The sequence below is a fragment of the Lithobates pipiens genome, unplaced genomic scaffold (assembly GCF_037356315.1).
Source record: "Lithobates pipiens isolate NorthernLeopardFrog02 unplaced genomic scaffold, aLitPip1_a1.2 Scaffold_28, whole genome shotgun sequence".
Classification (NCBI taxonomy): Eukaryota; Metazoa; Chordata; class Amphibia; order Anura; family Ranidae; genus Lithobates; species Lithobates pipiens.
In genome coordinates, this window is record NW_027507789.1 from 211,336,557 (window position 1) to 211,363,662 (window position 27,106).

At 45.7% G+C, this 27,106-nt stretch overlaps 1 protein-coding gene across 3 annotated transcripts; it reads right to left on the bottom strand.

The window, feature by feature from the left end:
* Positions 1-26,842, bottom strand: TPX2 (TPX2 microtubule nucleation factor). 3 transcript variants are annotated; one of them, XM_077460473.1, is made up of 17 exons: positions 26,824-26,842; positions 15,924-16,068; positions 13,245-13,328; positions 13,102-13,150; positions 11,016-11,129; positions 10,807-10,926; positions 9,452-9,582; positions 9,202-9,356; positions 8,932-9,103; positions 8,563-8,701; positions 6,482-6,695; positions 4,103-4,198; positions 3,549-3,722; positions 3,299-3,445; positions 2,948-3,059; positions 2,470-2,657; positions 1-405 (listed from the first exon to the last, which is right to left on the bottom strand). In XM_077460473.1, exons 2-17 carry the CDS (start codon positions 16,006-16,008, stop codon positions 295-297), a joined length of 2,091 nt encoding a protein of 696 aa, XP_077316599.1. In that variant the 5' UTR covers positions 16,009-16,068; positions 26,824-26,842; the 3' UTR covers positions 1-294. The 3 variants fall into 3 exon arrangements, with proteins under 3 accessions (XP_077316599.1, XP_077316600.1, XP_077316597.1); XM_077460474.1 differs by lacking the exon at positions 26,824-26,842 and adding an exon at positions 26,764-26,823 and having other exon boundaries at positions 2,470-2,636; XM_077460471.1 differs by lacking the exon at positions 26,824-26,842 and adding an exon at positions 26,764-26,823.
* Between the last annotated feature and the right edge of the window lie 264 nt (positions 26,843-27,106).

A 27,106-nucleotide genomic window follows, 5' to 3' on the forward strand; every position in this document is an offset into this window, starting at 1 on the left:
TTGGGAATTTTATATAGGTTTATTAACAGAAAAAATAAAAGTTACTGTACACTAAAACAAAATGTTTAAAAAAAAATTAAAAATGTTATAGCTAGTATTTACAGAGACTTTACATGAAACTCTTTAGTATTTGCACATTTCCCAAAAATACTTAAAAATGCAAATCTTAACACTACATTTTTTTTCCCCCCTCTACCCCATAAAGGTTTTTCTTCTTTATCCTTTTGAGAGGGTTCTCTTGACATATGATATACCTCAAACATCTTTACAAACTTGCATTACCAGATGCAATTTTCAGATCTTAAATCGCTCAGAAAAGTTGGGGGATTTGGGAACAGTGAGTGGAAGATCGCTTGTTTTGACTTCCAGGGGTTTGAACTTCCTGATAGGCTGAGCCTTGTGGACCTAAAAAATAAAATAAAAATAAAAAATTAGACATAAAGCTGAGTGTTATAGTCCAAACGTTTACCCATTTTGGATGGCGTAGTGACTAGTTAGCATCTAGCAGGGTTTCTCTTTGCCCCAGTGGGAAGAGTTTCCTTCAACTGTAGTCCGCTCACATAATTTGTAATAAAATCTTTGCCATTCTGAAACTTTCCTCCAATCACTTTGCGTATTTTATATATACAGTGATCTGCAGAAATATCCCTCCACCAAGTCTGACTGCAGCCATTTTAAATCGTGGGCAGCTGAAGCTGCTGCCTGTTCACTTCCTGGATTTACAGACAGATGTGCACACCTCCAGCTCTGCAGCTCTAATTGGCCCTAGTACGACTTGCACCACAAAAAAAAAAAAAAAAAAAAAAAAAAAAAAAAACCCCACTTACTTTGCGAAGAGATCCACACATTTACTACTTTGAATTCTGCAGCAGTCACTATGCTCCAAAATTTTCTTGAAGTCAAGTACCAGGACACAGTCAGATTTAGAGATGACTGGGTTATAGGCAACAACCTTCATGTGATTGTGGATACTAGCAAAAACAGCTGTAAGGATCCCCATATAACCCCAAAACCCCATACCCACTTTAAGTTCAGCAATTCTCCATCAAGCAATGAAGATCACAGAAAGGGAGGGTGCTCTATACAGAAGACCAAAAAAAAAAAATATAAAGTGTACATGATCTTGTGCAGAAGGGCCGATCTGCCACAATATGTGCATGGGGAGCGGTCCAGAAGTGGTTAACCACTTACGGTTCACCCGCCGCTTGGGAGGATATAGTTATAGCAGCAGCTAGTTACCATAATCCCAGTATCCTCTCCTTCAGTGGACGGTCCGCTACAAGATAAGTGTGGTCTCTGCAGTGGATTCGCCGCAAGATCACTTATCGGCAGCGGGTCACCCCGTGCCTTTTCTTCAGAACCCTGACCGGGGCTCTCGTGCAATAGCAACTTCACATGGCTCTGGCCAGTCACACAGCCGGAGTCCACTATCCAGAAAGAAGATGGGACAAGATGGATGGGGCCTCCACTTTCACATAATGTGCTAGTTTGCAGTGTATACTAGCACATTATGCTTTCACTTTCTTGGAGCACAAGAAAGAATCAGATGGCTTAATTGAAGCAGTGGCTGCGAGGTAGACAGCTTGAATCACATACCAAGAGCAGAGCGTCACCTCCCTAGTATTTTGGTCCTGCTTAAAAAAAAAAAAATGTATATACAACTAATTAATTAAGCACAACGTCACCCAATTGCACAGGGGAATGATTTCCCTGCTTGCAGCATTGGAATGCTTATGCACCACACCAGGGAGTGTCTGCCAACAGGGTCATGGGGTGGCCCAGACTTTGGTTTAAAGTGAGTTTAGGCATACAGCACCACTTCAAACAAAGGCCACCATCAGCCACAGGACCCTCATGTAAAACCTTGCCTGCGTTCTCTGACTGAATTTTTTGCTGTCCGTAGAAAAATAAATAAATAAATAAATACAACACACAGGAAAAACATTGCTAGGAGCAGGAGGGGGTTACGTTGGGTTCTCGCAGATTTTGCTAGCTTCTTGGCACCAAGAGGAATCTGCCTATAAACCAATAGGCTTAACCTGTCTGTGCTCTGTACTGCAAGCTCAAGAAATATGCACTGCTGTGTCACATCTAACAGAGCCTGCCTTCTGAACTGCTAAGGAGTTTCAGCAAGAAAGAAATGTCAGATCAGATTGAAATGGTGTGCATTTTCCTGTTATGTGCATTTAGTTAGGGATTTCCCCATAATTTCTATTCTGGGGACAAAATTTTACTTGACAGAATGGGAAACCGCTACAACAGAGTAATAAATAGCTGACAGGAGTTCTAAGCGGGAGGGGGGAGAAGGGAAAAACAAAAAACCCAAACCCATATACCACCACAACAAATTTGCACTGCAAGGGTTGTTCTGCATGACAAAAACAAAATCAATTGGCAAGTACAAGTCCTCATCTGCATTTGTGTTTAAATGAAAATCATTTTTCAATGCTACACATGCAAGATACCTACCACTTCTTGTCTCAACCGGTTGATTTCCTCCTTTTCCTCTTCTTCCTGCCTCCTACGATCCTCTTCTTCCATAAGCCTTTTCTGGGTCTCCAGCTCTGCTAGACGCCTCTCAAACTCCTGCCGCTCTTTAGCACGCTTCTCTGTTGCCAACTCAAAACCTTCCTGCACTATGGAACCAGAAAGGCTCTCTAAGTTTAGAGACAAAAAGGACAAAATTGGTGCAACAAGGAGAAAGGCCGACACTGCTCATGGGCATTTGCCTTTTTCATAGATTGTACCTAAAATGTAGGTTGTTGAAATGACGTAAAAAAAAACAAAAAAAAACAAAGCATGGCCCATTAGCATTGTCAAAAATAAATATATAAAAGTTCTTTAAGTACCAGGAAACCCATACCAGAAACTGGTGCAGTAACGTGCGACAGACAATTGTGCCAGTCAAGAGAAGTGATGGAAAGTAATATCAGAAGGCGAAACGTACCCGTCATGATCCGACTTTCCTTCTTAGGCACAAACGGCTCTTGGTGGGTCACAGTATTAGGCCGTGCTTTGAACATGGACATTTCCTTTTGTTGTTTAAGTTCTTCTTCAATCTGGTTAGGGAGGAGAAAAAAAATAAAAAATAAAAAAAAAAAAAGTTTGGATCATCTTTGACGGTAAACTGTTACACAATACCACAAAAACATCAGTGTGAAACTAAAAGTCACACACACACACACACACACACGGCTTGAGCTGTCGGCTCCTCCTCTGGGGTGTTCACACAGCTTGCTATGGGGCATACGTTCAAGTGCACCCTCTAGATATACACACTTAACTCTGCTATACACACCTGACGCTTCCAAATTTGATGCCTGGTCTCTCCTCGTTTATCAAGTTCCAGGTTAAATGGTTCTGGTTGCGTTTTCTCCTTCACCTTTTTCTCAGGAAGACTGATGTGGTCAAAATCAGGCAGAGGCTGAGCCTTAAACTTGGGAGGCTAGAAGGGAGAGAAAAAAAAAAAAAAAAAAAAAAAAAAACACCATTTAGCATCTATAAAAAGAGTACATATCAGTTCAATGTTCAACAATCCAATAGCTTACCTCTGCATTCCGGAGCTCTTCCAGTTTTCTTGACTTCTCTTCCATCCTTTGTTGGTCACGGTCATTAAATGAAAAGGGACAGACTTCTACTTGTTTCTGCTCCACTAATTTTGGCTTGAAGGGGACGCCAAAATAAGGCATTGGATTGGCTTTGATAACAGGAACCGGCTCCTCCTGTAACAGAAGAACATGTGGACTTTTTTTTCCATATGAAGAGGAAAGTTCTTGCGTTGAACAACCAGATTCCTGTGATTATATTTGAGGCATATTAAGGACTTCAAGTGAACCAGTCCTGGTCTAAAATACACCTAAAATGTAATACCACTGAACTACAGACACCTTGTGCCTGTGTTATACTTCTAAAATGATACCCCCCACTGGACTTCCAGTGGAGCCCCTTAGATCCTAGGCCAGTGGTGGCAAACCTTGGCACCCCAGATGTTTTGGAACTACATTTCCCATGATGCTTATGCACTCTATGTACAAATGTAGTTCAAAAACATCTGGGGTGCCAAGGTTGGCCATCACTGTCCTAGGCCATGGCTTGCACTTACCTTCTGTTCCTCTGACTGCATACGAACTCTGTTCTTTAGTGCAAAAGCTGGAGATTGTGGCATAGTTACAGGAAGCATTTTCTTTTCCGGAACCCCCTATAAAAAGGAATGGAAGAAAAAAAAAAAAAAAAAAAAAAAATGTAAGGCTTGTGCAACAAAGAACGTAAAACACCCCACACCTTTGAAATCCCTACCATAATGAACTAACCCTTTCAAGCAGAGATTTCCATACATTTTTAATTCCGCTTAGGTTGTGCAATCACCCTCAAATGCATGGACCTTCGTCACTGGATCGTGTTAAAGCGTTTGTGCAGGCTCAGCGTTTACCTTCAACCATCACAATCCAGTGATGTGCATGAGAGCCAAGTCAGAGGACTGTCCCTTATTGACCGACAGAAGCAGGAGCCATTGGCTGTCAATCACAGCCAGTAAGGAGAGTGAGGGGCCATGGTCGAGCCACGGCTGTGTGTGAATGGACACAGCAGCAGCTCAGGAGCAAGCCTGCTTGGGTGCCAACCCCAGAGAAAGCTGCTTTCTCTGGGGGGCACCTAGTGGGGGGGGGGGGTGTTAGGAGTGCTAGCGAAGGACCAGAGAAAGTTCAAGGCTGCTATGTGAAAAACACCAAACATGTTTGTAATGCGTTTTTTTTTTGCCTTTAAATATCACTTTATGCTAAAACAAGGGTCCAATACAAACTTGGAAACTACAAATGAATATACAGATTTTTGTATAAGCCCTGAAGTTTACCGACTCCATAAACTGAATGGACTGCCAAAAACATCATTATCCAATGAACCATTTGGAGTTAACTGAGGGATAAAATGAAGTCTTACAGCAGTTGTAAACAGTGGCTGTTAAAGAAAAAAACCTGCAAGGCAATGGAATAATGTGCTAGTATGTATCGCATGCTAGTACTCTGTTCCAAGGTGAGCTTTTCATAAAGCCCTCCAGCACTGTACTGTCACCGCTGACATCTTTCTCTGGTCTTTCCAGGAAAAAAAAATAAATAAAAAAAAAAAAAAAAAAAAAAAAAATCGCAATGTAGTCACCCCCATGCATGCGCGTGGGAGCCCTCAGTTCTGGCACAAAGCTCTTAAAGCGGTAGTAAACCCGCACATTATTTTTTTTTAAACCTGCAAAGAAAAAGGCATAATGAGCTAGTATGCACCGCATACTAGCTCATTATGAAATACTTACCTTAGAACAAGGCCCGGACATCTGGCCCAATCCACACCGAGGGAGCCGACATGCTCCCTCGGCGTTTCTTCCGGGTATCGCGGCTCCGGCGCTGTGAGTGGCCGGAGCCGCGATATCGTCACTCCCGCGCATGCGCGCGGGAGATTTCAGTCTGGCCGCTCGGACGCTGCCGGATTTTGACGGCGAGAAACCCCTTGTGCGCATGCGCCGCGGCAGTCAGCGGCGCATACCGAGGGGAATATCTCCTAAACCGTACAGGTTTAGGAGATTTTTTTTACCTACAGGTAAGCCTTATTATAGGCTTTCCTGTAGGTAAAAGTAAAAAATGTGGGTATACAACCACTTTAAGGACCGGCAAGGTATGCCAGACCTTCAGAGCACATGCGCCATTGATTTCACTGGTTGCATTCAGGGTGAATATCTCCTAAACAGTGCCCATTAAGGAGATATTCATTTTACCTAGACCTAATTTAGGCTAATAAGTAAACAGAATGGATGCACTAATCCAATAGGTGAACAAAATTATAAATAGAGTGCTTTACTTAGTCAATTTTGTGTGTTTTTTTTTAAACTAAATTCCTCACCGGAGTGTTAAATTGCTTAAAAAGTGAAACCACCATTGAATGGTTGCAGCTGATCCTCTCACACACTATTTTAGATAGCAGCACTTACCTGTAGTAAAAAAATAAAATAAAAAAAACCACACACACACAAAATCTATTAAGTAGAGTACGAAAATCCTATTTTCCATCGCACCCATTGAGAGAGAAAGGTAGTCTTAAGCTGGCCATACACTGGTCAAATTTCAGCCACATTACTGCTGAATCTATTGAATAAATCTGCCGCCAATTGTCTAGGCGTGGAATGTAGACAAGGATTGAACAGTTTTTGCCAGGACAGGATTTGCTCTACCTCTTACTACAGTGAGACTTCTGGCTCCAACCTAATGGTTGTGTACGACCGCCGTGGCATTGTTTTGACTGGATTTGGATCAGATGGCCCTCCAACAAATTGGTCGAACACTGAGAAACGCCAAAAATTGCTTGAAGCTCCAGAAACTAGATTCCCCCATGTTGACATGACACTCAAGACTGCCCTCCTGCCAACAGGCTGGTGGCCATTGGGATAATCATCCAAAAGACATAAGTATGTACCCTCCCTCCAGCCTAATAGAGTACTTACCACCACATCATGTAAAATCTTTGTTGGACATGGCCTGGAATGGAAGATGAACATCTCCTCCTCTTCATCTTTCTTCTCACGCTGTTGAATTCGCTTTTCTATTTCCAAATTAAAGCCAACTATCTTGGTGGGCTCTTTAACGGGAGGTCTTTTTGGTAGGATGGGTCCACCCTCCAAAATCTTCGGATTAAGCTCTTGGGCTTTGAACTTGTATCTAGAATATGGAACATTTGAGTTACCATGGTTAGGCGGGAATAGCAGTGTTTCAGAACGGTAGTATCAAAACTTCATTAATATTTTTCTACTCCTCTCCCCTGGCTGCTCCATAAAAAGGAACGGACTGAATAAATATGTGCAGTGCTTTTATTATGTAGGACTGTAATAGACAGTCAGCTGTAATTTAGTAAAATTGTTACGTGGGGGCTGGAAGGAAGGAAGGAAGGAAGGAGCCCAGGGCTCCAAAGTGGCACAGCAGTGGGGACTGCAGGGGACATTAAAGAATCCGAGTAAAACTCCTAAGCCAACCCTCCCTCCCCCAGAATACTAGTGGGGACTATACAGACTACAATGTATAGTACCAGACATTACAGGCTCTTCCCTGCCTATTCAGATCTTTGCTAGCTCATTGCCATTGGAAACGGGGGGGGGGGTGTCACCACACAACAGAATATGCCAGATGGTAGAATGATGTTTAACCACTTCAGCCCCAGAAGAATGTACCCCCTCCTGACCAGAGCACTTTTTGCGATTCGGCACTGCATTGCTTTAACTGTCAATTGCACGGTTGTCCTCCCCCCCCCCCCACAAAGAAAGCTCTTTTGGTGGTATTTGGTCACCCCTGCGGTTTATTTTTTGCTCTATAAAATAAGGACATTTTTTTTTTTTCTTTTTCAAAAAAATATCCCACAAAAACGTATAAAAATAAAATTCTCCTCAGTTCAGGCTGATACGTTTGACTTTTTTTTTTTTTTTTTTTTTTAACAAAAAATATCACAAGCAGCATTTGATAGGTTTGCGCAAAAGTTACAATGTTTACAAAATAGGGGATGTTTTATGGCATTTTTAGTCAACAATTTGTGTATTTTTTTTACTGGTAATGGCCGTGATCAGTGATTTTTAACCGTGACTGCGACATTATGGCGGGCAGTGGACATTGCTGTATAAATGACAATGGTCCCAAAAATGTGTCAATCAGTGCTATACAAATGCACCGATTCCTGTGTAAATGACACTGGCAGTGAAGGGATTAACCACTAGGGGGCATGGTTATGCGTGACACATCACTGATCTCTGCTCCCGATCACAGGGAGCAGAGATCTGTGTCCTGTCACCAAGCAGAATGGGGAGATGCTTGTTTGGGACCTGAAGCCTGTGGCACATCTGTGCACTACTGGTTGAGAAATGTGGACGTGATGCTTTTCACGCACAGAAATCTATTAAAAATTAAAAAGTTTATGAATATCCGGAAGGGGGGGGGGGGGGTTTCATGGAAGGGCAAAACAAAAAAAAAAAAAAAAAGTTTGCTTTAAGGTGAAGGTCCACTAAGTAGCCATGGTGCACGCTCTATGGGGAAAATGATAAAAAATTAAGTCTTAACCAGGCAGGCAACTTGGTTTTGTATATTTGGTTAGGCAACAAGTTGCTTTGTCTCTACCCCTTAAGGGCCGGTTCACACAGCGGGCGATGCGAGGCGACACGCCTCGCCCCCGCAAGTCGCCCCCGTTCTGTACAATGGAACCGTTCTGAGAGGAGCGACTCGAGTCGCTCCGACTCAGAAAAAAGGTTCCTGTACTACTTTCGGGCGACCTCGGGGCGACTTGCATTGACTTCTATACAGAAGTCATTTGCAAGTCGCCGCCGAGGCCGATGCAGGTCGCGGCGAGGCAAGTCGGAGTCGCCTCGCCTGCAGTGCGAACCGGCCCTAAGACACTCACTTCAGCATTCCTTCATCTTTTAAAAAATAATAAATCTTTATCCAGGAGGACCATGGAGACCTGGAGAGCCTTGTGTTTTGTTTTTGTTTTCTTAACTAAACACACCCCACAAGCCCAGTAATGGCAATCAAACTCCCAACTACTCACTGCTGTAGCTTGTCGAGTTCTTCGGATTCAATCTCAGCAGAACTCTTGCAGGTTGTTGGTCGGTGTCGCTGCTTTGTCTGAAGCTGTGGGGTCTTTGGAAGAGTCACCCTGGCCTTCAATTGTTTCACTGGTGATGGTCCTAGGAAGCAAAAAGCAATGCAAAAATGAAGTCAAACAGAGCAGCCCCCCTTATACCCGACTACAAAATGCAAGAATGCTGTGTATTTTTATGTATACACATGGTGGGGAGAATAAACCACCCCACAACCAAAACAGAGCAGCTTCATGGAAACAAACTCCGGAAGCAACGTTCCCCATAGGCAGAAATACACATCGCCATCAAGCATCAAAACTGTACTATCCATTTACCTTCCATCTCCTTCAACCGGCTGCGCAAGTGAAATCGTTGCGGGGTTCTCTTTTGGAAGGCCATGACTTGCTCGGCAGTGGACGTGTACTCTGTGGTGGTTTCCTCGAGTTTCCTTTTGTTACTTTTGGAGAGGTTGAAGGGTTTGGGCACAGTACGACCCAATTTGCCAGCCTATCAGATAAAACAAAAATTAGCATCGAAGAAAAAAGAAAAGTTTATAAACAAAAAAAAATAAATAAATTCTATCTACATATTCTTGAAGGACTCACTGGAGATGGTGGATGCTTTCTAAGTTCGGCAGTAAAGTCGACTTGTTTGTATTCTGTTGCCTGTTCGTTTGGATGCCGCTTGAGACGGTCATCAGTGTGGAAGTGGAAGTCTACAGGCTTTGTAGCCTGAATGGGCACCTTCTTTAATGGTTGATCTAAGAATAAGGCAAAAGGGTGAGTTTCAAGTATAGATGGAGGTCACATCTTTATTAACCACCCCACAAAAAAAAAAAAAAAAAAAAAAATTTACCTCCTGCCAAAGCAGATTTAAAGGACTCTTCATTCTTTCTCAGCACCTCAGTCAGTTCCTGCTGAAGCTGCTGCACCTTCTCAAGCTCTTGCTCCTCCGTGTTCTTACCCTTTTGAGCAAAAGGTTTGCGTCTGGGGGAACAATAACCATTTCAGGCAACATCTCAATGCAAAACATTACAAAATCCCAGTAAGCAGGCACCTTTCTATAGTCTACACTACAGAAAGGTTTCTCCAAACCTTTTAACCTTGCAGGGAACCCTTGGCAAAAACTGTTTGAGATCTCGGGGAACCCCTGAAATAATATATACATCTACAGCTCACAGAACACTGGTGTGCTCAGCTAGTTAACATAACATTAAGATTGATGGATATTAAAACATACCTATTTTAAGTTAAACCTGTGCATGCTTTTTCTGTACAGATGCTCAATTCTGGGTCCAACTTGAGATAAACCGTGTATAGGTGGCATATTACATTAGCAGTGGCGCCTTCACATGCAGAGCAATGCAGGGAAGCTGCTGCGATCAGTCTTCTTGCAGCGCACCATTCTCAGGCAGCCCCTCCTCCCCTGCTGTCTATCCCAAATGTCACATAAGCACCTGGGATGGACAGAAGGGGGCCGGCAGGGAAGGGAACACAAGAGCCAATGCTATCAGTTCCCTGCCTAGCCCTGTATGTGATCTACCCATCAGCTGGCTGCTACCGACTAATAGATCATAGCAGAACCTCTAGTGCAGGGGTGTCAAACTGGCGGCCCTCCAGCTGTTGCGGAACTACTAGCCCCAGCATGCTTGTAACTGTCAGCCTTGCAGTTTCACAACAGCTGAAGGGCCACCAGTTTGACAGCTGTGCTCTAGTGGAACCCTTGTCTACAGGAAGTGGTTATAGAACTATAGGCAAACTTTTTTACCCACATTTTGGATAGAGTAAAGGAGGGTTATAACCCGTCAGATTTTTTGCCATCTGCGTCCCATTGCAGATATTTTACTTCACTTCTTGTCCCATAGGAAAACAGGAAGTGAGAGAATCCTTGCAAATTAAAGTGGTCATAAACACTTAGCTGAACCCGAACGTTCCAGCACAGCAGCTCCAGCCTCTGTCACAGGTCCTCATTGGATGGATAGATTGATAGCAGGAGCAATTGGCTCACGCTGCTGTCAAAGCCGGTGACATGGCTTTGAGGATCGTCAGCCGTGGATAAAACTACCAGGGTTATGGCAGCCATAACTGTATTTATCAAATTAGCGACTTAAATCCACGGTGGGTGGTCCGGAAGTATATGTTGCTGAGGTTGCATGGACTGAGCTAAGGTTCACAGTAAAAATGATAAACGTTAGCACCCTGGTGCCTTACTTAAGAACTGTGGGAGTGGAGGGCAAAGGAATTTTGGCCCTCGGCTTCGGAAACACTTCAGCAACGCTTGTCGATAGACTTTTGTTTATTGTAGTGTCTGTGGATTTGCACCTAGCTGACCTGCAAAATTAATACATAGATATAAGTAAATATGAAATATACATAACACCCAATCTTCCTAGCCAAGCTTTGTTTCCTAAAATACATACAGCTTTGGTTTCTTCATAGGTGGTTGCTCATGCTTCAAGGGTACTTTCTTTCGCTCAGCTCTCATTTTTGCCATTTGACGGTTCCTCTGTTGGGCTGATAAACGTTTGGAAGACCTTAATAAAGTAGATACATAAATTAGTAAAGGAAGTCTTTAAGTTAAAGCAGACTTTCACACAAGGAAAAAAAAAATAAAAATTTGATATGATCATTGAATTATCAAAGTGTTATGTCTTCATTAAACTCCAGTTCAAACATTTTTTATTTTTTTCTGTTAGTGTTGCAACAGTTAGAATGACAAGTTTTATTGCGGTTTGCCATGCTCCTCATGATGGTCAGGTCTTTGCTGACCTAGTGATAGATGCAACACAGAATGCTAAAAATTTACAGCAGGCCCTTTAACCACTTGCCAATCGGAAAGGCCATCATATGACTGCCTCAACTTTGCAATGGTATATCTGAAGATGTCTGTAGCCTCAGGCATCATTCAGATATCAGCATTTTCAGCCGGCAATTCCCTACATCATAAGAACGATCATAAAGGCTGTTCCGCCGCTTAATAGTTCTTACAGGCGGTGAAGGGGGAATCGGCATTTCTAGCAGGACTGAGCTATAGCAGTGGAAAAAATAAAATAAGGACACCAGCTTTTTGGGGGACCAGTGCCATCAGGGGCAATCAAAGGGTTAAATTTGTTCCTAGGGAGTGCTTCCTGTGTGATGGCAGAGATCCACATTTCTGCTTAGCAGGGACACAGGATCACTACCTTCCAGTGCCTCGAACGATCGGCAGGTCCAGGCAGACACTGTGTCCACCACCAGACCCGCTGATTGGCTCCCACTGTGTCCAATCACACCAGGAGTGGGTCACCGGCGGCATGCCCCAACCTGCATTAAATGGCTGTGGGGGGCTCCGCATCAGTTTAAAGTGGTTGTAAACCCTTACAAACCACTTTGACCTACAGGTAAGCCTAGATTAAGGCTTACCTGTAGCTCCAAGAAATATTTCCTAAACCTACACTGTTTAGGAGACATTTACTAAAAGACAGGGACCCCTGTCTATGGCGCATGCACAGTAGACAGCAGCGCACTATAGCCATTAGCAGCATGCCGCTGCTAATGGCGATATGAAGTTACTGGCGGCTCCCGTGCGCATGAGTGACACCATCGCTACTCCGCACTGAGTGGCCGGAGCAGCGATAACCGAAAGATGGACGCTGAGTAATACAGGGGACAGCGGTGACTTCGCTGGCTCCTGTGTCAGGTGACATAATGGGCTACTATGCGATGCATAGTAGCCCATTATGCTTTACCTTTGCAGGGAGACAACGAAGTAAACCCATCAGGGTTTACTTCCCCTTTATGTCTTAAGTCTAACACGTAACCTAAAAAAAAAAATAAAAAAAATAAAAAAAAAAATAAAAAAATGGTTGGGTAGAAAGATTTAAAGCGTTACTAAACCCTCTTTTTAAAACACATATCATACTTGCCTCCACTATGCAGTTTGTTTTGCACAGTGGCCCTTGATCCTCTTCTTCTGGGGTGCCTCAGCAGCACTCCTGGCTCCTCTTTGAGTGCTGCCCTTCAGGAGTTCTGCTGCATCCATTGGACAGCAGGCCCTGCCACCATGTCATTGGATTTGATTGACAGCAGTGAGAGCCAATGGCTGCGCTGCCATCAGTCTATCCAATCAGGACACGAGACATCGGCCGGAGCTGGTGTGCTTGTTTCCATCGTGGGCATTACGGGGCTCAGGCAAGTAAAAAAGGGGGGCTCCCCCCCTTTAAGAGGAAAGCACAGCGTTTGATTAAAGGCATGCAGCAGATTTCCCTCTAAACACCTTGCTTGGTTTACCAAAAAAATAAATATAAAAAAGTCTTTGGAGGAGCTCTCCCGATACACTTGTTATATGGATAAAAGATTTTACAGAAAAATTTCTACAACGGGTAAAAGTATACTTCACAATTTGGAATAAACCACCCACCACCCCCCCACAGGTTTCAAACAATTAAATGCTTTATAAACAAAACTTGTTAATCTATGCCGTAACAAAAAGAAATAAATAAAAAAAGTATGAAGAATGCATCCCACCTTCTGGCCTTTATCTTTGGAGACTGCTGCTTATTGGGGACCACGATTTCTGTGAAAAGGACATAAAAAGTTATGCTTAATTTTATGAAATTACACAAACCCCCCCCCCCCCCCACTAGTCAGGTGACAGACTGAATTCCTACCTGCTTGCACAATGTTCCCACTTTCAGGATTCTCTGTGGTTAGAGCAGTCTCTGGCGGGACATTTTCTACATCTGCAACCTGATCTGTTTGACATAGAACATGACAATAAGCACATTGTACCTTTTACTTACCATAGGCATTAGAAATATTTTCTCATGTTGCAAGATGCTCCACTTTAAAGTAAAACTAGAGGCAAAACTCCCAACACCCCCCCCCCCCCCCCCCTCCAATCAGGAGCCAAGACACTTGTGCACATCACTGGAGAGGGGACTCAAGTATTATTGAGTGCCTGCTACACAGAAGGCTTTTTATCTCAAGCCATTTTTTACACCAAGAGGCGGCAGTGCTAAAGAGCCATGGTCGCTTTTAACCCCTTTGGAAGCACTGCCCATGTATTTCAATGTGTAGGGCATTTTGGGAGCGCCGTATACAGCAGTCCAAAGCTGCCCCAAAGATGTCGCTTGCAAAACCTTTCCCAAGGTCCTGCAAGCGCAACGCGCCAGTGTGAAAAGTAGCTGAAATAAATGGGAGGGGGGTTTTCAGGCATTTAGAGGCCACTTCTAGCACTAAAGGCCTAAAAACTGCCTCAGTGTGAAAAGGGGGCCTTAAAAGTGGATGTAAAATATATACACACACTCTGTTTAGAAAGTGCACACGACGTTAGATTTTCTCTTCCAGGTTAACACTGCAGTGAAGCCTGGGCATACAGCCAAGGCAGCTGACTGGAAGAAAGGCACACACCGCCTCTCCTCTTAGGTAAACTTTTAGAGCCGATCATTAAATAGTTCAGGGCTCTGTCGATTAATAGCATCTTCCCCAACACATAAAACTGGCTGCTTTTATCATGTGATGGAGAACTTGTCAGGAGTTCTCAGGCTGATAACAGAACAGTGCAGAAGACAGCTATGGGAATTAGTGCTTTGAAGAAAGATAAAAACACTGCAGATATATGGGCCCAGCTCAAACTGCATGAATTGGGTTTACATCCACTTTATTGCTTAGCCTGCATCAAGATAAACATCTTAAATCCTTTAGAGTGGTTGTAAAAGGTAACACCACTTACACTACAACAAGGCTTACCTGCAGCTACTGTGAATATCTCCTAAACTAGCAGTTTAGAAGATATTCAGAGGGCATGCAGCCGATAACATCGGCATGAAGCTCCAGCTTACAGTGCTGGACCTTAAAGTGCTGTAAAGTCTTGCCACCCCCCCCCCCCCCCCCCATAAACATAAGTATAACATGTTATCTGCTCTGTTGCAGTGGTTTTGCACAGAGCAGGCCCGATCCTCTTCTTGGGTCCCTCTTCAGTGCTCCTGGCCCCTCCCTCCTGTTGAGTGCCCCCCCCCCCCCCCCACAGCAAGCAGATTGCTGTGGGGGCACCTGAGCTGCAGCTCCATCTAGCCATTCAGAAACAGCTGTGGTTTAGCCCCACCCCCTCTCTTCCAATTGGCTAGCCGACTTTGACATTTGCTAAATGTAAATAAATGCCTATTCCAAGAGGAGTACAGCGATTGTCTGTTCCTAGTGATCAGGAGCAACGATCTGTATTCCCAGTCAGTCTGGAATTATTTGGGCATAGGACTGCACGCCAGCGCAATTGTTAGTTAAAGCGACGCAGTACCTCATCGCAAAAAAATGGCCTGGTCACTAAGGGGCAAATTCTTAACTAGTTAAAGAGTAACTGTAGTCTGCTCACATAATTTGTTATAAAAACATCTTTGCCATTCTGAAGCTTCCCTCCAATACACATACTGCGGAAATCTCCCTCCACCAAGTCTGGCTGCATCCATTTTAACTGTGGGCTGCTGCCGCCTGTTCATTTCCTGGATTTACACAGACACCTTCAGCTCTGATTGGCCCTTTTATGACTCATTCCTCTGCCCCTGCCCCCCCCCCCCAAACTCATGAGAGCTCTGCATGGTGTCATAAGCCTAGGATAATTACCAGACAAACAGGAAGTGGGCTGTATAAGAAAAGTATTTATTGGTAAAAAACAAAAAAACAAACACGTTTACTATCCAATGTTAAAAACAAGGGCTGGGGATTTAACAGATGGAAATCTGGAATAAATATAAAATAAATAAATACTGAAGGTCCGCTTAAGCTTTTAAAAACCTGGAAGCCGATTGGTTTCTATGCAGAGCTGTACCAGATTTTGCACTCCAGTTTTGGTAAATTAAGCCAATAGTGTCAGGTGGCCAAGTCCTTGCAGAACCTGGAAGCAGATTTTGCAATCCCAGATTTAGTAAGTCAACCCCATTGTGTAGATCACAAAAGTATGTATGTAACCCCACTTCACACCGGCTGCAGCTTTGAAGTCGTGCTACTTCAGTGCAATTTCAGAGCTGCCGATAAATAAGCGAGACTTCATACACAGATATCAAACCAAGTTGCACATTAAATCACAAAAAAAAGCGCAGGAATCTTTTTTCAAAGTCGCACTGAATTGACTGGCTCCATAACAGTAAATAGGGTGCTAGTTGTCATGCGACTGATCTGTAAAGTTGCACCCGGTGTGATCAAACCTAAAAGTTCAATCTCAATTTGTGGGGGGGATTTCTAACAAGGAAACGAGCAGAAGTTGTACAGAAATACACTGCGGTGATTTTATGGAGGTGCAATTTACATTTTTTTGCTGTGTTCAGTGTAAAAGTGAATTTTCTTAAAGGCCTTACCGAACCAGGAGTCTACATTATTATCATCGTCACCAAAGTCGCACATAGGAACATCATATGTATAGCTTCCCTGCAGGTCGGACATGGCTGCCTTGCCTCAAAGACGACCAATGTGAATCAATTGTTCTGTGCTCGCCTCACAAGCCTGTTATTACAAAGAAAAAAAAAAGAAAAAAATGCATGTCAACACAAGCACATTGCAAAGACTAAGAATACGTTTTTGGTTACACTAAAGCTAGCATAGATCCAGGACATAAAGCAATTTAATAAAAGTTTACAGAGCAGGAAAAAAAAAAAAAAAAAAAAAGAAGACAAACCCCTTTATATGCACTATTAGGCCTCATGCACACTGATGTTTTTACAGCCGCTTTTGAGCGTTTTTTGCAGCTTAAAAACGCCTGTCCATGTTAGTCTATGGCTTCATGCCCACCTAGGCATTTTTTTGAGCTGCAAATGGCATAGGCGTTTTTAAGCTAGAGCTGTAAAAAACGCGAATCGCGGAAAAACATGCAAACGCACAACATATTTTGTTTTCCGAGTGCTATAGCCAAGAGATGTGTTTCTTTAAAAAAACGCCAATGCAAAACGTGGTAAAAAAATAAATAAAAAAAAACCGAGTTAACGCCGATTTTTCCAGGTGTCGGAGCTAGCTTTGCAGCCAGTTTTTTTAAAACGTCCGTGTGCATGAGCACTTCCTTTAAATGGCATCCCAGTCTTAGTCCGTAGGGTTCAATATTGAGTTGGCTCCGCCCTTTGCAGCTATAACAGCTTCAACTCTTCTGGGAAGGCCGTCCACAAGGTTTAGGAGTGTGTCTATGGGAATGTGTGACCATTCTTCCAGAAGAGCATTTGTGAGGTCAGACACTGATGTTAGATGAGAAGGTCTGGCTCACAGTCTCCATTCCAAAAGGTGTTCTGTCAGGTTGAGGTCAGGACTCTGCAGGCCAGTCAAGTTCCTCCACCCCAAACTCGCTCATCCATGTCTTTATAGACCTTGCTTTGTGCATAGTCATGTTGCAGCAGGAGGAGGAGGCCATTCCCAAAAAGTTGGGAGCATGAAGTTGTCTGAAACGTCTTGGTATGCTGACGCCTTAAGTGTTCCCCTCACTGGAACAAGCCCAACCCCTGGGAAACCCCACACCATAATCCCCCCTCCACCAAGTGATTTGGACCAGTGCACAAAGGTCCATAAAGACATGGATGAGCACGTTTGGGGTGGAGGAACGTGACTGGCCTGCACAGTCTTGACCACAACCAAAGAAAATATCCAGTGAACGACAGTTGCGTGTGTGGGGGGGGGGGGCGAATGAAGTTAGACTAAAGCCCCATACACACTGAGATTTTCTGCCGATTTGTTTCTTCAGATTTATCAAAACCATGTAGTGCAAGGGCCTGCCTGATACAAATTGAAACTAAGGTTTGACCTCATACGGTTTTGGTAAATCTGAAGAGGAAAAAAAAAAAAATCCAGTAGAAGATCTGATTAGTGTGTGTGGAGCTTTACTGGCAACGCTTTTTCTGGGAGTCTTCCAGAACAGCCCCAGACACAGGGCTCCTCCCTCCAGGACAGAAAACACCCAAATTGCTTAAAGGTGGTCCTCCAGGCCTTACCCTTCAGTTTCCAAAAAAAAAACGCCGGATTTCTGTCAAAAACTGTCCGGCCATCGGATAGTGTCCTCCGTACTGCGCACGGAGGAGACTCCAGAAAGTCTCCAAAGAAGATCAGCGCCTGCACACCGAGTCCAGGTGCAAGCCCCACCATCCAAGTGGATATATGGTTGTTCATAGTAACAGGGACCCTTGCAGGCTCGCCGCGCTTCGGGCACAGCCTCACTTGGCCATTTTTTTGTTCCAACCATGTCCAGTTGGATGGTGGGGCTTGGGACTCACTGCGCTGTTCATCTTCTGACACTTTCGGAATCTTTGTCCTCCTTACTGCGCAAGCGCTGTACAGGGCTGACACTAGTCGACACATCACCGGAAGGCTCTGAAAGATCAGTGTACATACCCTCTGCACCAGCTATAAAACACCAGGTGGGAAATCAGGCTGTCCTGGAAGACGCCTAGAAAAGGTTACTGGCAAGTCCAACTCTGGTTTTCTCCTATCGTCTTCCAGGACAGCCTCTGAGATGAGCAAGAAACTTACTGTTTGGACAGGACCACTGCCTGGAGGACCTTTCCCCCAAACGCCTGTTCTTTATCAGAAAACAGGTCCAAGCAGTAATGCTTTGTGAACATGGAGTCGCTGGACCATGTTGCTGCTCTGCAGATATCCTCCAGAGTGGCACTGGCCCTCTCTGCCCATGAAGCCGACACTGCCCTGGTTGAATGGGCCTCAACTAGGGGCGCTTGCTCCCCTGTCAACCTGCTATGCCTCAAATTGTAATTTTTATCATCTGGCAATAGTGGCCTTTGACACTTTACATCCCTTGCGTGGTCCTGCCAAGATCACAAATAGACTCAGACTTCCTGAAGTCTCTGCTGACCTCTAAATGAGGTAAAAAAGGCTTCACCTGACATCTACTAAACCTTCCTCATTAACATCTGAAGAGGAATAAAAAGGCGACAGGATAATGTCCTGCATTCTATGAAACGTAGAGGATACTAGGATCTGTTTTGAGCACAACCCCATCTTCCAAAATGAACAAAAACTGCTCTTCAATGGAGAGCGCCTGCAACTCACTGTTCTGGCTGATTGCAATCAAAAAAGCTACCTTAAGAACCACCCACTTCAGATTTTTCCAGAGGTTCAAAAGGGATTCCCTGTAAGAGCCCTAAGGACCAAGGATAGATCCCAGGAGGGACAGGCTCTGATCTTCACTGGCCTGGACATGGAGGGCCTCGAAGTTCTTTACAAACTGATCTTGCTCCAGGGAGACCTGAACAAACACTCGAGGCCTGCACCTTTAAAGTGCTGATAGAGAGGCCCAATTACACTCCTGCCTGGAAAGAGTCCAGGATCGCTGGAATTGCTGGTTCTTCCTGCCCCTGCTCTGCCAACCAGGAATTGACTCCTCTCCAGACATGAGTTAACGGCCCTGGTTTACGGCATTCTAAAAAAGGGTCTTGATGACTGAGAGCCCTTAACAGCTGTTTCTCAGATACCACACTGAGTCTGAGGGTCTTGAATAGGTCCCTGTGTGACCAGATCCTCCCTCACCAGAAGAGGAATCTGGAGGATATATTGTCAGCCTCTTTAGGACAGCAAACCAGGCCCCTTTTGGCCAAAATGGAGCAATCAGAATGAGATCAGTTTCCTCGCTCAAGAACTTCTGGAGAACCGCCGCAACTAGTCTTACTGGGAGAAATGCATAGCAAAAGGTTTAAGTGCAACACATCGGCGAAGGCATACATCTCTGTCTCGATCTAGTGGATGCAGGGAGAAGAACTGGGCAACCTTCTTGTTGCTTTCTGAAGCGAAAAGATCCACCTCCGGCCAGCCCCAGGACTTCACAACCTGTTCGAACACTTCCTGGTTGAGTGGCCATTCATCTCATTTTACTCTGACAGCTAAGAAAGTCCAGAGAGTTCGAGTCCCCTTTAAGTGGACTGCTGTCAATGAAGCCAGGTTTAATTCGGCCCAACAGAACATTTTGCCTGCCATCAACTAAGGCAGCCGCTCCTGGTCCTCCCTACTTGCTTCTTTATGCGACTACTGCTGCGTTGTCCGTCCTTACTTGTAGATGCTGCCCCCTTATCCTTTGCTGGAAAGACTCTAAAGCCCTCTGCACTGCCAGTAGCTCCCTCCGATTTGAGGTCCACTGGCTTCCTCAAGACCAAGCTCCTTGAGATCTGGTGTCCCCACCAGGGCTGTTGATCTGGACCACAACAGACCCCTGTCTAGATTGCAACTGGTCTGCTACTACTATAGCAGCATTTTGACTTTGGCTGAAAACGGATAGGCTTACTGCAAACTGTTGACTGCCATCCCAGAAGTGTAGTAGGAGAGCCTGCAATGGGCACTGGTGGAGACTGCTGGGAAACAATGTCATTAAGCCCATCACTTTCATGACGTTTGATATGGGCTCCCTGATTGCTCTGAAGCTACGCCACCACTAGACCCACTTTAGCTGCTGTAACGGGAGAAAGACTTTCCTCTGTTGAAGATATCTTGTATCCCAGGTACTGTACTTCCTGGGTTGGGATCAGCTGGGACTTGTCGCAATTGTTCAGCCAACCAAGGGAGCGGAGGAAATCCTGTGCTTCCTGTAAGGTCTCTTCCAGCTGCTAAGAAACAGGCCACAAAGCAGAAGATCAACCAAACAGGGGATCACGGTAATGGCCCTGACACCCAGCGGGGCTAAGGCTTGTTAGGATTTTCGTGAAAATCCTCAGAGGATGTTAGTCGGAATGGCAGTGCCCTGAATTGGAAGTGAAGAATTTCTAAACTCACTCCGACAGCTATTCTGAGGAATTCCTGATGTATCAGCTCAGCACATGACACAGGAGATTCGTTACTGTGAAACTAGACTTCATCCTGAAATGCTTGTATCTGATAAACTTGTTCAGAGGATGGAGATTGAGGATTAACTTGAACTTGCCCGATGCTCCCCACCCCCCCCCCCCCCCCCCGACAGTTTTGGCTGATGACTGGTTAATCCATCAGCTCCCCCAACAGCAAACTCAGAACCCCCGCTTTCTCCCAGTCTCTGGGTAACCAGAAAAGTGAGGGGAAATGGCATTGAATTCCAACTTGTAGCAGTTTTTTTATTTCCAATATAAACGGCCTTGAAGTTGCATTGGTCCATTTTGAGAAGAAGTCCACCCTAGCTTCCTTCCACCGGGACACAGGAGTCACTGGAGCTTAGAGGTGGTCTGAGTATTGACTAATCCTCCTCTTCAACGTCCCTTCTGACCCGTCCATTTTTTTTTTTTTTTTTTTTTTTTAACTAGCATTCTAAATTTCTGGCAACAAGTAGCAAGGGATGGCTTAAGCCCAATAGAAGCATCCTAAGCTCTTAGCAGCATGTCACCCCTTTTATCCATGAGGGATCCCAGGTCATCCAAGACCAAATCAGTCTTTTTTGGAAGCCTTCACCAGCAGTGCATACAACTTTGTGATTTGGTCTCAAGGATGGGCCGCGTCCTTTTCAAAAAGTTAAACCTGCGTTTAAGACTGCCTGAAGAGATTAGTCTTTCAGGGTGCGCCAACTCCCAGAAAGATCAATGCCACTGCAAATGGGGAATAACATGGATTCCTGTGCACTGACCCCCGATACACAAGGTTGTGCTTAGAAAGCTGTACCGACTCCTCTCCGATCTCCAAGGCCTTCAGCAAGTCCCCCACATCGTCCAGCCTTAATCTGTACATGGACCCTCGGGGTCGGATTCAGAGGAAGATTCCTCCAAAGTCTGCCGGAGAGGAGGCAAGCAACCTGGTTTCCCTTTCCCTATCCTCCTGACTAGGTTCTGATAGGACAGGCATACGTGCTGCTCTGGATAGGGGCATAGAGGGACCCTGCATCCTATCCATCATTCTTTTAAAAGATTAGAACATGGATGCAATCGCATCTTTAACGGACGAAAGGATCTTATGACAAGCCATCAAAAATTGTCCTTAGCCCAACCTGCTGACATTCAGGGCAAATCGTTTTTTCCCCAATTGGAACCTAGCTTTGACCTGCAAACAGCACAACTTCTCCTGGGGGGCTGCATCTGGGCCTTGTCCTGGGCTTTACCCTAAAAGCCAGAAGAAAAAAAAAAAAGAAAGCAGGGAGGCGGCCCACGAATGCCTGCCCCAGACCTTCACCACCACTGTCATGGGTTCAAACGGAGGAAGTGCCCAGCCCCTCACCTGTGGCACCGCCTCCAACACACATACTTCCTCATACCTGGAACTACTGAGTGAACAGGCATTGCTCTTATCCACCAGACATGCACCCTGCAGCTGCACTGGACGCTGCCCATACGACCAGGGTCACTGGTGGCACCGGAGGAATAGGTAACCAGAGTAATGGGGGTGGAGTCTCCCCACATTGTCAGGGATCCTGACTGAGTCTTACAGCAGCAGGACCTGCAGCCCTCTTCCCTGGTTAGAGAAAGGGGAGCTGAGGCAGAGGAGAAGGTAACTTCAGGTGTTCACACAATACAGTCCTGAGTATGGAGCTCCCCAGGTTCCCAACATGCCTCCTTCCCGGCCAGCAGGAAACAAAAACCTGAAGGGGAAAGCCTGGAAGACCGCCTTTAAACAATTGGGGTGAGCGCGTTTCCTGTCCCGGAGGGAGGAGCCCCATGTCTTAGAGGATGTCCTGGAAGATGATAGGAGAAAATGCTTTGTTGATGTCAGAGGTCAGATTAGAAGGGCAGCCTGGTTCCAGATGATAGAAAGGAAACAGTAACTCAAATAACTCATTACAGCCGAGGTATGCAGAATACCACCTCTGAATGCACAACACATCGAATCTTGAAGCAGAAAACCACTTTCGAGAGTTATGATTTCTCTTTTTTTTAATCAAGTTACATTTTAAATATACAAGATTGAGACTAGTTTCACACTACTGCAATGCACTGCAAATTTGATCCATCTTTTTGTGAGGGGTGCAAATTTGCCTGCGTTTTGAGATGGACAGGTGCAAATTTCAGGAGGCAGACAGTAAACAATTTGCAGAGATGTTAACTGTGTGCTGCTTGTTTACTGCAAGTTCAATGCAAGTGCAAGTGAAGCCTATGACAATAAAATACACACTGCACCCAACACAGAGGAACACCGCCCCCCTCCCCCCCAAAATTAGCAACGCAAAGATGTGTACCAAAGCTATGGAATACTATGCTTTTTACATGACCTGCGAATCTGTGTTCCTAAACTCAAACCCACATAAGTGTGAAACCATTGTAAAGCTTTGTTTCCCTGTGCAAGAGTTTTGCACAGAGTGGCCCCAATCCTGCTCTTCTGGGGTCCTCCCCCTGGTGCTACTGGCTTCTTCTCGAGTGCCCCCATGGGGCCCCTTTACATGGGGGCACTGGTGCGGGTGTGCTACTGAGTCCTGCTGCTGCGTCCGTTGACAGCAGCCCCCCCCGGTCACTGAATCGGATTGACATGGCTCCTGCTGCTATCAATCTAGCCAATGCGGACCTAAGGCAAGTGGCTGGAAAAAAGCGGGTTCAGGTAAGATAGGAGGTGCTGCACCATAAAAAGGTTCATCACCTTTGCATTAAGGTGGAAAACTGGAGAGTTTACAACTTCTGTAACAGAGCAGACAGCCGATGACTGGCTGTCAACAGCTCTCTGCTCATGGAGCTGTAAGAACTGTTCAGTCGGTGGCGTACATCGTCTACTGTAGAAGCTGCCGGTGTTATGTCAAAACACAGAAATATCTGCAATTATCGCTGCTAAAGAAAATTTACAATTTGGACATTTTCACTTAGGGGTGTACTCACTTTTGTTGCCAGCGGTTTACACATTAATGGCCGTGTGTTGAATTATTTTGAGGGGACAGAAAATTTACACTGTTATACAAGCTGTACACTCACTACTTTACATTGTAGACACGTGTCATTTCTTCAGTGTTGTCACATGAAAAGGTAGAAGAAAATATCTACAAAAATGTGAGGGGTGTACTGACTTTTGTGAGATAGTTTTTCACCACAATAGGGGTTTGGTTTTTAGTAACTTAAAGAGGAAGTAAACCCTGATGGGTTTACTTCCTCTTTCATTCCCTGCAAAGGTAAAGCATAATGGACTACTGTGCATCGCATAGTAGTCCATTATGTGTCACTTACCTGACACAGGAGCCAGCGAAGTCACCGCTGTCCCCTGTAGTCCAGAGCATCCATCCTCTTGGTGGAGTCTCGCAGCTCCGCCGCTGTCATTCGGTGAATCCGCGATGACGTCACTCCCACGCATGCGCACGGGAGCCGACAAGCGCGGCAGCTCCGTCGTTGAGAATGCCGCGATCAGTGCGCCGCTGTCTACGGCGCATGCGCCGTAGACAGTGGTGCCTGTTTTCGGGCAAATGTCTCCTAAACCGTATAGGTTTAGGAGATGTTTCTTGGACCTACAGGTAAGCCTTAATCTAGGCTTACCTGTAGGTCAAAGTGGTTTGTAAGGGTTTACAACCACTTTAACAGCTAAGAGTGGTGATGGCGAACCTTGGCACCACAGATGTTTTGGAACTACATTTCCCATGATGCTCATGCACTCTGCAGTGTAGTTTAGCATCATGGGAAATGTAGTTCCAAAACATCTGGGGTGCCAAGGTTCCCCCTCACTGGCTTAGAGTGACCCGCTGTGGAACACACAGAAATCAGTGTCCACAAACCCGAAAGGTGGGGTGCCAAGGTTCCCCCTCACTGGCTTAGAGTGACCCGCTGTGGAACACACAGAAATCAGTGTCCACAAACCCGAAAGGTGGCCAGTCACATATGTGACATGGCTGTACTTGCCACCCACTCACAGTACATTTGCTAGGAGTGGTTAGCAGATTGTTAAAGAGGAACTGCAGTCATTTTCTATACAAGTTAAAAAAAAAAAAAAAAAAAAAAAAAAAAAAGTCAGCCGATCCAGGTCCAGGGTCTCCGACTTGTATGTGGGATGCTGTCTGACCTCCTTGCGTTTTACAGCCGACTCCTTTCTGCACAGACTGGTCAAACAGCCTCCTGGGACCTATTTAAAGCAGAGTGCCACCCAAAAATGGAACTTCTGCTGTCCGGATAACACCCCCCCCCCCTCCAGTGTCCCATTTGGCACCTTGCGGGGGGGCAGATACTTGTCTAACTCAGGTATTTGCTTCTACTTCCAGGAAAAGATCGCCAAAGTACCCGCAGTGATCTACGCCATGTCCGGCCCCTCCTCCGCCCCCCACGCTGTCTTCTGGGAGACAGTTCCCAGAAGACAGCAGGGACCACTGAGAATGTGCAGCACAACTTGCGCATGCGCAGTAAGGAACCAGGCTGTGAAGCTGCAAGGCTTCACTTCCCGATTCCCTTACTGAAGATGCTGGCGCCTCCACCTGGGAGCCGAGGGACATTGCGGGCAACCTGCTAAGTGCCAGGGGAGAATGTAATAGTCAGGTTCTGCCTCTCTGATGCGGAGCAGGTTATGAGTGCGTTTTAACCCGCCCTTAGACACAGCCAAAATCTGCTGTGCAACATACAGAAAACACGCCGTTCAATACAGGCAAAACCGCAACAGCCGGGCAGAATCTGACAGGTAGGACACTGCCTCCGACAGTCTGCACATGCGCTGTGTTGACGTCACGGCAGCTGATCAATAAAAGGATGGGCTCGGGTGTGTTCACAAGCCCCACGTGCCCGAGCCCGCCAGGAGGCAGACACTGATCAGCTGGCGCGACGTCACCATAGCGAATGCGCACATCGTAGGAATGTATCCACCATCAAAAAAATAAAATAAATAATCTCCTACGATGTGTGCATGCGCTATGGTGACATCACACCAGCTGATCGAGAAATCAGCTGGAGTGTTCAATTCTGCGTGGGCAAAAATCAACAAAACACTGGCTTCCAGGCGGGCTCGGGCATGTGGGGTTGCAAACACACCCGAGCCCATCCTTACTGACAAACATATCAGCTGGAGGGACACTTGGTACTGCGCACTCGATAAAAACACTGGTAAGTTACTGGTGTGCTCCGTATTTACCAGTTAGGCCCATGTTCATCCAATCCCCCCCCCCCCCCCCCCCCAATAGGGGAGAACTGAGATCTGACAGGACGGTCCCTGCAAGGTGTGCAGGAACCGCTCTGCTGGCTCAGCGGGTGGTGTCCTATAGCACGTGTAAATCACCTGAAAATTGCCTCCCAAATTTGAAAACCTGGGTGCTTTCATACTGGGGCGGGAATTTAAAGAGGGAGTTCAGCCGTTTTTTTTTTTTGTTTTTGTTTTTTTAAAGCCAGCAGCTACAAATACTGCAGCTGCTGACTTAAAATAAGGACACTCACCCGCCCAGCGCGCCCGCGATGTCAGCACCCAAAGCCGATCTCTCGATCATCTCTCGGGTGCTGCCGCCGCCATCTTGGGTATGGGAATCAGGAAGTGGAGCCTTGCGGCTTCATTTCCCGGTTCCCTACTGCGACTCGCGCAATAAGGATGGTCCCCGCTGTCTCTGGGATCCGTGTGATTCCCAGCAGACAGTGGGGGACCTGCGGAAAGGGGCGTAGATTCTGTAGAAAGGGGGCGTAGATTCTGCAGATACCTGTACTTACAGGTACCTGCACCCCCTCCCCCCTGAAAGGTGCCAGTTGTGGCACCAGAGGGGGTGGGGGGTGGGTTCCAATGAGCGGAAGCTCCACTTTAGGGTGGAGCTCCGCTTTAAGAAAAGTCCTGCAGGCAGCATCTTTGGGGCAGTTTGGGACGGCTGTATAAACCACCCCCCAAAAACACCCCACCCATTGAAATTAATGGGCAGCACTGCAGACGTGCCACAACACAGGCACTTTTGACCCCCTCTTTGGGGTTAAAAAGCCCCCCCACTAACACCCAAAACAATCACTAAAGCAGTCTCAATGTGAATATATATCCCCTTATTAAATTTGTGGCGTTTTCATATTTTATAAATCAAAAATATATTTTTATAAGGTTTTTAATAATTTATAAAAATATGAAAAACCAAACATTACAAATAAAATCTACACACAGCCTACATCTATGTCAGAATGGTATAGATCCCATATAAATATATAGGAGTGTCTCATCATTCTCTCCATAGAACTGGCCGCCATGTCTTGTCTTCCCCTCTATCCTTCCAGTCATAGACAAACCGCAAACCCAACCGCCCATTGCCGTCCTATCACCCCTCCACAGCCTGCTGCACCCCACCGTGCACCACCTCCGGTCTCCCCCTCATCCGTCCCCGTTTTCCCACCTTCCCCTCCCGGAGCTCCTTACCGACACCCAGCCGCCAGCTCCGCCGCTTCCCGCACGTTACTAGTTTAAATCTACACTTACTTTCCAAACAGGCCAATCGCTATCTCCGGACGTCACGACGATTGCCTATTGGTCAGAAGCCTGGAGGGGCGGGGGCAGTGAATTCTGGGAAATATAGTCCCTTTGAGGGGCCGGGCCACGTCCTGAGGGTCGCAACGGACTCACATTCCCAAGATCCCTTGCGGCGCTTCTGCGCAAATCGAAATTTCCCGCCTTCCCTGAGGAGAAGGAATGTTAGTTATTCTATAATACACACAGGGCCATCCTCAGCCCTCACAGATACAGTATGTTCATTTATGAGGTG